Source organism: Phyllostomus discolor, chromosome 2, assembly GCF_004126475.2.
Source record: "Phyllostomus discolor isolate MPI-MPIP mPhyDis1 chromosome 2, mPhyDis1.pri.v3, whole genome shotgun sequence".
Taxonomy (NCBI): domain Eukaryota; kingdom Metazoa; phylum Chordata; class Mammalia; order Chiroptera; family Phyllostomidae; genus Phyllostomus; species Phyllostomus discolor.
This window is the reverse complement of record NC_040904.2, coordinates 126,523,920-126,535,176: the sequence shown is the minus strand read 5'-3', so window position 1 is coordinate 126,535,176 and position 11,257 is coordinate 126,523,920. Positions and strand designations below refer to the sequence as shown.

Genomic DNA, 11,257 nt, shown 5'->3' with positions numbered 1-11,257 from the left:
GTAAAGAAAATAAAACATAAAAAAGTGCATGATAAACATATGTAAAAGGCAAGGGAACTGGAAGGTATTTGCGACATTACTCCTGTAACTCACTAAAAAACTCCAAATGGCCCAGGAGGCAATCAGGCAGACAATATACACTGGGTGCTTTACCAGTGAGGAAGTGCTAATTGTCAATATACACATGGAAAAAAACACTCAGACCCATTAGCAATCACAGAAAAGCTCCTGAAAATAATAACATAATATTTTTCACTTAATAAATTAAGAAAATTTTGTCAAGAGAGTCAAGTGCTGACAAAGATGTGGAAAATGGGAACTTTTGAATACTGCTAGCAAGGCTGAAAAACAGAACAGCCATTCTGAAAACAATTTAGCTCCTGTTGACAGGAGATGCACGTTTTATTGCCCAGCTGAAGAGATGCAAAAGGCTGCTCCCTGCAGCAGTTTTTATGGGAAAATGTTGAATATACCTAAATGCCCACTAACAGAGGAGAATAAATACACAAAAATGCCATATTTATTCAATAGAACACAGTGGTATTAAGTAAATAGACGTATACATATCAAAATAAGAGCCCCAAGATAAAATAAGTAAAAATAAAGGATACAGACAGCTTGAAGATATTTATGTATATTTTTAAAACATCAAAATAATACTGTGTCCTTATGACACCAGGCGGAAGCGTGAAGAACGGATGGACGCGCACGCAGACTCGCGCAGCGGGCGCCTCCGCAGAGCACGAGCAGGCGCAGGGCTGCGGTGACTGGGTAAGGACTCTGACTTACATCACAACCAGTTATTTCCAAAAGGGGGGGATATTATTTCTGGGTGACGGGAATGCATCTATTATTATTATTCGTCCTTTTCAGTGGTTTTGTCCAGTTTTCATTTGCAGCGTACTTCCCCGGTGCTCAACCACACGTTCTGTCCCAAAACTGGCAGGAGAGCGGCTGGTGCTGGACACACAAACCCTAGAATGCCACTCTGCACCTGCGGCTTCAGTGACGCTCAAAGTAAATGTTGACTAGACATGGTTTTAGCCTTAACTGACACACTTTAGCGTTAATTCTTTCAGAAGTTGAGACTCAGAACATTCATCAACATGCAAACTGAAAAGCAACTGCATGTAAAACATGTCTTCATTTAGGTAGGATTTTTAAGGGCCTAATCATATGTACAAAATTAAGTTAACCAAAATCCCTTTCTCCACTGCCATCTGGTGGGAAAAAGAGGCAACCTCATCTGTGCCTTCCACAAAAGCTCACATCTGCAGTTATCGGAGTGCCATTTCTCTTTAATGAAGCACACAGTTTTATTCAGGTTTCTGTGCAGTACACTGGTACCTGTTTACTTTCTTCAGAGCTGTCCTCACACTAAACCTTTCAGCCTACAGATTAGATAAGAAAGAACTTTATCTTTTCCTGGTCGGATTCCTTCTTCAATGTTTTCAAATCTAGTGATGCTTTAACTTCCTCCTCACCAGATCATTCTGCACCCTAATTTTCATTTATTCACATTTCAAACCTTCTAGAGTGAACAATTCCAACAGCTGATTTCTATATTAAAAATTAGTGTCATTTTTATATAAACTTACCAATGGTAAGCACTTTTCATTTAAAGGACTTTTAAAATATGCCATATTGGCACTATAAATATGCAGTGGGAATTATAAATAGTCCCGTTTTCCAAGCACTGAATGGAAATAGCACAAAACATACACTGTCTTAACAAGAGCCAATAAAATAAGCTAGATTTTTCAGACTTTAGAGAAAAATATCAACATAAAAGAAAAAAACATAATCAGGTTATTAATCCCCTAATTTGCAATACTGAGTTCCTTCTTCCATTTACAATCCAGAGATATAACTAAGCAGAGCAGTACAAATACTCTGGAAAATGCCAACTGCACTCAGACAAAAGTCAATTCTAAATGGTTTTCCATTAGTGTTTTCTGTGGCTATGATTCCCTTCAAGCTTTAACACCTGTTACAGTAGAAAGCTTTTTAACTGTTTCCAAATCAGCGATAGCAGAGGATGAAAATAAATAAAGTCAAAGGCACTCCCTCCCTCAGAGGCTCAAAACAGTTAGATTTTTAGCAAGTTTCAGTCACTCCATTTAGATGATCCTGTAGGTTCATGCAAATGCATTGAATTGTTGGTTTAACTTCTCTTCCTTCCTCAAAGTTTATAATGAAGAGACTAATCCCTGTGTTGGGACTGACTGATGTAAATTCAGATGTGCTCACAGTTGCTGGTAAGGAACACTTAAGGTCAGTCAGAAAATAATTGAACAGGCTTCTCATGTAGGCACCATGACTCACAACTAAGACACTGGCTACTAATTCTGGAGCACTGCTGTCTGAATTAAATTTGGAGGCACAGTTTTTTTCTAAAGGGAATATCTCTGCCAAAGAAGTTTCCAAACTGTTGCTTGAAGTTTCTGAGGAAATTGGTTCTTTTTGATCTGCCTCCTTCAAGATCAGTTGACAAAGAAATTCAAAAAAGTCTGTTCCACGCATCTTCACCTACAAGAAAAGGTGCAATAAGTGAGATTAACGTCTGTCTTAAAACAGAAACATAAAACCTGATTGGATTTTTTCTATTTTGTCAATATGAGTACCATATGAGTAGATGAAACACTATATTCCTATTCTTTCAATCAGTACTTCTATGGACATTAGTGAGGGTCCACCATATTTCTGGAATTATGGAAGCACATTGGGGACAAAGATGACTAAGGTACAATTCCTACTTCCTGACTCAAAGCACTCAGAGCCTAGTTAGAGAAGTCTGCAAGTAAACAGAAAACCACAAAATAGTATTAACTGCAAAACTACATCTGACACTTTAGTTTACTTAGAACAAGAAAAAAAAACCTTTCCTTTACTAAATTAATAGAAAGTCTTTACAAAAAAATTATGAAAATAATGAACAAGGGGGAAAATCACCAATAATACAATTTGAAAGCAGAACGATCCAAAGAAATGCAAGCATGGTAATGCTGTCACAGAGCCGGAGAGGCAGCAGAGGCCTGAGGATTTCACGGCTTGAATTATTTTGCCTGTCATTCTCCTTGAACATCACCACTTGCTTTACTGATTACCACTACCATTGCTGAAGTTACTGCTTCATAGTCAAAGAGTTTTCTGAGCAGTTACATCCAATAGCACACATCCTTTAAATCCACTATCAGCTATGACTGCCAACTTAATATTGTCAATGAGAAAGCGAGGGTAGCTTAAAAAGAAAAAAAAATGGTATCATGCAGAGCTGTATTATAAACCAAACAACAAAGGGTCAGATTTCAGCTACAATGATACTGGCAAGTACATCAGCATGCCCCAGGGCTACGTACCTGGTCTAAGGTCTCTCCTCCAGGTGGTGTGTACCCAGGTATTTCTTCCCCAGCTGCTTTGGCCATTGCCCTTAGCTCACTCAGCCCCTTGCCTTCTGCAACCCCATATTTCTGCAATGGTCCAATAAACAAAAGTGTCTCCAGTGAATTTGCAATACAACAATTAAATACAATCACCCCAGGAAGTGTGGTTTCTTTCTACTTACCTTATTACATCTCCTCTGAACTCATAATTCCCCACAATGATAATAGATTACTTGCATAATAAAATATTGAAAGAGATAAATCATTATGTATGATATGCATTGATGAAACCAGAAGATTCTGACAATACCATCAGAGTCCAACAGTGAAATATTTTTATAGGAGCATATGTATTTTTTTTCACCAGGTGCTCTTACAATCCTCAAGTCCAACTCTTACATCCTCAATTATATCTGGAGCAACCTCTATTACAGAGAGGAACATTAATAATCATCATTTGCTCTGTTTGTTCAAGAATGGAAACATCCATTGGTTAAATATTCCAAATGCTAAGCTGAAGCACATTAGGCAGTAAGGCCAGAGAAGTGAAGGAGAGCAGGTGACACGTGGCTCCCTGTCCCCGTGGAGATCACAGTGCAGTGGGGACATTAACCTAGGAACAGTAGTGGAAAGGTGCTGTGATGGAGGGAAATACCGGACAGAGACACATACAGCAGAGACTTCCAATCTGGATTTGAGGACCAGAGAAGGCCAAAGCCTCAGGGTGAGTGGAACTGGGCCAGGTCTGGGGAGCAAGTATTCCAGGGAGAGTAGTGGCAGATTCAGAAGCTCAGTGAGAAAAGAGCACAGGCTGTCTGGGCAACTCCAACATGCTTGAGAGGCTTATGACCAGGGGTCCAAACATGGGACTCCTGAGCCAGATGGCCTTGACTTCAATCCGAGCTCTGCCACAAACTAGCTCTGTGATCCTGAGCATGGACTTGATTTCTGTGTGCCTTCATTTCTGTACCTGTAAAATGGGTGCTAAAACATGATGTTTTTAAATCTTCACATTTGGTTGTTGTGAAGATTAATAAACTTGCACCACTTGGAACAGGGCCAGAAAGTGGTGAGCACCACATAAATGCTCAATCATCTTCTTCTCAAACTGGCCACCAGGCACAAGGGAAAAGGAAGGAGGCAGGTGGAAGCAACAGATCCAATCACACAGCACAATGAGAGACGGTCAGGTCAGAGCATGGACTACCTTTGAAGATAAAGGAGAAGATAAGTAGTGAACTGTTTTATACAGGTGTGCAGCAACCAGATTTTCCAAAGATTACTCTGGCTTGCAGTGTGGACATTAGATTGGAAAAGAAATTGCAGTGAAAACAGGAAAATCGAGGTGACAGGTGACAGTGATGTAGGTGACAGATGACAGTGGACTGCAATAGGATGGCAGCAGTTTGCAAATCAGTGAGGAATTCAAGAACCATTTAGAGGTAGAACTGACCAGATGATGACAGATGTGTGGTGTGAGAGACAGTGAAGAATCAAGAATGAATGGTCTGAACAACTGGATAAAGCAGGAGCCAGGTGGAGAAAGGAGTGCAGTCCACTGAGCAGGAAGTGGCTGGGGGGCATTCAAACAGGAATAAACGGTAGGCAGCTTGATACATATGAGTGTGCAGTTCAGATTAGAGACTTAAGCTAAAAGTACCTATTTGAAAATCATCAGTTCATTAACTAAAATCCTAAGAGAGGGTGAAATTCCTCAGAGAGAGAACTCAGAGAGAGAGATGTCCCAGCCTGATGATAAATAATGCTTGCAACTACTGAGTGATAATAGGTCCTGTTTAGTGTTCACTGAACTCAGAACTTTTTTGTTTAACATTTGAGCAATGGTTCTCAGGCACAAAATGAGCCTTTCCAAGCAGCATTTATACTGAAGCTTTAGTGTGTGTTTACACACACACACACACACAACTGTAACAGAGAACACATGCAAGTTAAGAAAAGGAATTTTTTAAAGATGCACTAGCCAGCCTTGGCTGGTGTGGCTCAGTTGGTTGGAGCATCCTCCCGTACACTAAAAGGTTGGGGTTCGATTCCCAGTCAGGGCACATACCTAGGTTGCAGGTTCAGGCCCTGGTAGGAATGCATATGGGAGACAGCCAATCTATGTTTTTTTCTCTTTCCCCCTTCCTCTTTCTCTAAAGTCAATAAATGTATTTAAAAAAAAAAAAAAAAAAAGATGCCCTAGCCATGCTGTTATATTTCTGCCAGGTACAGAAGAAATCACAGGACTGACAGGGACATTAACCAGCTTATAGGTCAGTATTATAGGTCATAATAAAAAGTCTTCTAGGAGACTTGGCGTGAAATCTCAGATATGAAATTGTGCTATGGTTTTAGCTAAATCACAGTTTCAGAAAAATTCATTGCTGCTAATATAAAGTGTACTATTTATGCTTAAAGTCAGGGAGTAGAACTGGGAAGCTGAGGGAGAGAGCTTTTCAATTTTATTTTAAACTCTTCTGTGTTAAATGCTTATAAATATACCTTGCTTTTATAATTTAAGATGTATATGATATGATTTTAATAATTAAATAAGATACCATGTATGAGAGTTTGTGACAGTGACTGTTACATCACAGATTCTTAATGAATGTTAGCTCTTTTCATATCCCTAGCAGGAATGAATTTTTAGTCATGTGATAACTTGAGGTAGTTATTGATATCTTTTGGCAAAGAATAATACATAAATCACTTACTCTTTCTCGAAGTCTTGAATCATACTTTATTGTCATGTCTTGGCAAAATTTGCTCTTCTCCAAAATCCCATACACAGTCTGAAAAATCAAAAGACAACTGTTTCTCTTCTCATAAAAATAATCATTCTGGCCAAAATAATACATGGCTTCTTAGTAAATAAAAAATAACTAGATTTAATTTTTCTTTGAGAAATTTGCCTCTCTTTGCACTGCTAGTCCTTTGTCTCTTTATACCCGATTTTCATATTTCCTTCTAACATAACTTCTAGTTCAGAAGTCAGCAAACTACAGCCTACAGGCCAAATCCAGACTATGGATTGTTTTTTGTAAATAAAGTTTTATTAGAATGCAGCCATTTATGTATTGTTTATGGCTGCTTTCAAAGTACAACAGCAGAGTTGAACAGCTGTGACTATATGGACCACAAAAAAAAAATTTACTATCTCATTCTTTACAGAAAAGGTTCTAGTTCATTAATTCTCCATTTAGGTATGTCAAAACTGATGTCAAATCCATCAAGTCTTAATTTTTATTTTCAGTTCTAGAATTCACATTTGATTTTTCTTTAGAAAATCCCGTTCTCCCCTAATATTCTCCACATCTTTTACCTATGCATTAAATGATTGATTAAAGCCTGTGTGATATCTTCCATTACCATATAACTCCCATGGCTGCTTCTGCTGCCTTTATTTTTTATTCATTTTTATATACATTTCCTTCTCATTGCATGCCTGGTTATTTTTAATTGATAAGAGACATTGTATTTGCAAAACTGTAGAAATTAAGTCCACAACCTGCCTTGTTTTTTAACACTCTCCCCACAAATTAGACATTGTTCTCATTACAGTTTTGTATTGTCACTAGCTGTTTATATTCACCTAAAACTTTACCAAGTTCTTTGCTCATCATTCTTTCCTGAGACTCAGGTTTTCCTTCTGGAATTATTTTCCTTCTTCAGTTATCCTTTGAAAGTTCTTTACAGCCTATTTGTCTGAAATGTTCTCATTTCACATACACTCTAGAAAATGTTTTGCTGGGTGTAAAAATCTAGGTTAATCCTATTCTCTCCCAGAACTTCAAAGACATTATTATTGATATTGACAAATTTGTTGATAGCCTAATATTGGCCTTTAATAGATGATGCTTTTCCTTCTTATTCTTTGGAGTTCTGCAATTTTGTTATGATAAGTGTAGAAGTGGGTTTTTCTTTATCCTGACTGGGATTTGTTACATTTTCTGCACCTGATAATTTATTATCTTCCAACAATTCTTTAGAATTATTAGCTTTGTCCCTGAAAAACCTTTATAAAGATTTTCCACCTGTTTTCTTACAGAAGTTTTATAAATTTAGCTTTTAGATTAGTGGTATGACCAATCACAAGTTAATTTTTGTGTTGCGTGAGGTAAGAGTCAAAGTTCACATTTTTCCACATAGACAGCCCCATGTTTCAGCACCCTTTACAGAAAAGACAACCCTTTCAATCACTGAATTACCCGGGCACCACAGTCAAAACCCACTGGACCAACAACATTTAAAAAAAAAAAAAAGAACACTCTCCCCACTGGGTTCTATTTTTAAGGTCCCTCAACTTTCACTTGAGAGAAAGTTTATATTTCACTTAATTTTTCAAAGAATTTGCACCGGGTATCTATTTGGAAATTTTTTAGTCACATTATTTCCTCAAAATATTCATTTTTATTCCTCATGCTCAACTCCAACCCTCACTGCCCTTTTGGGATTTCAACTACATGTAAATTAAATCACTTGATATTGTACTGTACTTCATTGAGACTTCATCTCTTCTTCCTAGCCTTTTTTCTTTCTATAATTTTAGAATATTGTTTCCATGTCTCCATGTTTACTGGCCTCTTCTACAGTGTCTATTCTGCTGTTAATTTCATCCTATGAAATTTTCATTTCAGAATATTGTATTATTTATCTCTAAAAGATAAATTTTGTTGTTGTTGTTATATCTTCTATTTCTCTCCTCGCTATGTTCCTCTAAGGACAGTTTAGCCTCACTTGTTAAGGTGTGACCCAATGACAACTCTGCTGTATGCTCTGTGTATTCAATGAAATTTCTTTACTTCAGCTGATGGGAACTCAAATTGATTCCCAAACCCCATGAGTTCTATGAATCATTCAGCTTACAACTCCCTAGCATCTGCTCTCTCCCCTGAAGCTGTGTTTTGCCTGGCTTCATGCAGTTTCACTCTACATATGCACAGACCAAAAGTACACCAAAGATTTAAGGGGATTCCCTACACATATTTCTAGAGTTCTTTCTCTGTGCAGCTCATTCTTCCCCACATATTTTAGTTATTTAACCTTCCCAAATTCTAAGCTCTATCTCCCGAACTTACTGATACCACTGGGCTCTATTTGGCTTCTCCTACCAGAGTCTGGATATTGTTTCGGCAGAAAATTCAGGACAATCCTAGGGCTCACCTCATTTGTTTTACTTCATTTGGGGATTATAAACTCACACTGCCTGAAGTCCAATATCTGAAGAGAGTGTTTGACAAATTTTGTCCTCTCGCTGTTTTTCAGGACAGGCTAACTTCCAGCCCTGTTATTCCCTCCTAGCTGTCACAAAACTTCTCCTTCCACTGAGCTTTTAATAGCTGTTTTGGTTCTTTTTTAAATCTCTGGGGTTGCTTTTATAGTCAATCTATTCTCTAAAGATATTTAAAATATTTCAAAAATGTCTTTCATTTTTGCGGTAACATTGCTTATTTTATTTAACTGCATATAGTTATTCCAGTATTTGATGTCTTTGTGAGTTAAATTCTTCTATCAGTTGTTTCTTCTGGCTCTCTCTCTCATGACACTTTCTTTGTCTTTTGCTTTTATTTTACACATTTTGTTAGATTTTTTTTCCCAAGCTATTCTAATTTAAAAGTTACCAAGATGAAATAAAGGAAAATGAAAAAAAAAAGTTCTACTGAGGAGAGGGGAAGATTGAGGGTATTGTGTGTGTGTTTTAATTCCCTACAGATTCTGGCAGCATATTTTTCAAGGTTACAACTGCTGAAATTTTGGACTCATCACCCTAAACCTTGACTCTAAACTTACCTGCTTTGTCCTAGTGAGATCACTGGAGAAAACATGAGTGAACTTCACATTATTTAGAAAAATACCAGCAGCAGCTGCTTGTTTAAATCCAGTTTCTGAAAGAGGCTCATCTACCCCTTGTCCTATGACAGTAACAGAAGGAACAAACCATTCAAAAATATATATAAGGTATGCAAATTAAATCACATTTAAGAGACTATAAATGCATTTACTTAAATTTTATTTAACTATTTCCTTGGGTACTTTTCCACAGAAGTTTTTAGAGAACTGACAAGTAAAATTAAGCTATAATCCATTATAAAAGGCTCAAGTATTCAAATTTTCCCAAAAGAATGGAACCTGGATGATAACAAAAATTCAACTGTCTCAAGCTTTCTACTTTTTCACATCTTCCAATCCTTTTATTAGCTATAATTTATTACCAAATGCTGGTTCTGATCTTATGTTCTCAACTCAGGTGTTATGTCTGAGTGGTAGGATCATCAATTAAGAAAGTTTTTCCTTCTATCTCCATTGCCAAAATATTCTGTATTGTACCTTTCCTTACTCCCTCCATTTTTCTCTCCTTCTCTCCCTTCCTTCTTTTTCACTTAAAAAATACTCTGGAACCTCTATTTACAGAAGAAAGGCTGATTAGATACTCTGAAGGTTTATCCTGCTACAAAACTGAGAGAGAGGAAGAGAGAGAGAGAGAGAGAGTTGCATTCCTGGGCTCACGGGATGTAAGGAAAATCTCCAAGAGGCAAAGCAAAGCAACCAAAAACCTTGAGCTGAAACCCAAATATTTCAGCTATCCTATAAGGAAGCTAACGTATTGTAGTTTCAGGTCAGTAGTAAAATCAAATGTAAATCCTCCTCAAAGCAAATCATTCTTCAAAGCAATCATAAAGGGTAACTAATTTTCTACTAATTTAGAGCAAATAGTTTAACCAAAGACTTAACACACAAGAAATTAATCCATCATGAATGAAAATCATGGAAACAATAAGTAACAGATTTAGAACCAACACTTCTGACACAGATAAAAATACAGACTATAAAATAACATAAAGACAGAATCACAAAAATAAGCAAATAACACAAACTCATCAAAAACTATCAGAAAGCTTTCTAAAAGAACCAAATAGAACATTTAATAATGAAAAATAGAATTGCTGAAGAAGAAAATAATTTCCTCAATGGATAAAGGAAGGTCCAGTTGCAGGGAGGCTTAATGAACTCAAAGACAGGCCTGAAGTCATTACCCAGAGTGCAGCATGAATACATATGGAACATGTATCTCTGATGCACTAGAGACATAACAGAAAGAATGAGAATTCCAACTTGCATCTAATTGGAACTCCAGAAAGAGAAGGAAAAGTGAAGGAGAGGAAATATGAAGAGATAATGATTGAGAATTTTCCAGAAATCTTCAAATAAAGGAAACATAATGTACATTAAGCAGAATAAATATTTTTTTTAATTCCTCCCAGATATATTAAGATAAACTGTAGAATACCAAAAGCAGTTTTAGAGAAAGGCAAATTACCTACCAAGGAACATCATTTAGCTGAGAGAAGACTTCTTACAGAAACAATAAAAGTCAAAATGCAATAGAGAATAGCATCTGCCAAATGCTAAGAGCACGGTCAGTCTAAAATTATCTAGACCAAAAGAAATTAAATAGTATAAAAACAGAATTGTCTACAACAGAAATAACTGAAACCATCTTTACCATCAACTAATCTGCACCAGGGGAACTTTCAAATATGCGGCAGGGGGTGCAGGAGTTAGGGGGTAGAGGGATTGAGAAAAAAAAGACTCATGGACATGCACAATAGTGTAGCAATTGCTGGATTGGGGGGAGGTGGGTATAAGGGGGTTAAATGGTAAGGGGAAAAATACAATAAAAAATAAAAAAGATATTTCAGAAATGAAGGTCTGGGATACAAAAGACATGATGAGGAACTGGTAAATATATATGTAAATGTATATAAACAGTGTCTCAATAACAAATTAAATAGCTACGTCCTATGATTTTAAAAGATAGGATTAAGATACTAAACGAAAGTATCAAAAGTTCTTTGTATTTTTCAGGAGATGGG

General features: G+C 36.8%; 1 protein-coding gene across 1 annotated transcript in view; it reads right to left on the bottom strand.

The window, feature by feature from the left end:
• Positions 1 to 901: 901 nt before the first annotated feature.
• TIGAR (TP53 induced glycolysis regulatory phosphatase) overlaps positions 902 to 11,257 on the bottom strand; it is a 31,180-nt gene continuing 20,824 nt past the window's right edge. Inside the window, exons 3-6 of the mRNA XM_028533311.2 lie at positions 9,174 to 9,295; positions 6,098 to 6,175; positions 3,360 to 3,470; positions 902 to 2,529 (exon numbers count right to left, since the gene is read on the bottom strand). Coding sequence (XP_028389112.1) covers positions 2,098 to 2,529; positions 3,360 to 3,470; positions 6,098 to 6,175; positions 9,174 to 9,295 — 743 coding nt within the window. The 3' untranslated portion in view covers positions 902 to 2,097. The remainder of the gene's footprint in view (positions 2,530 to 3,359; positions 3,471 to 6,097; positions 6,176 to 9,173; positions 9,296 to 11,257) is intronic.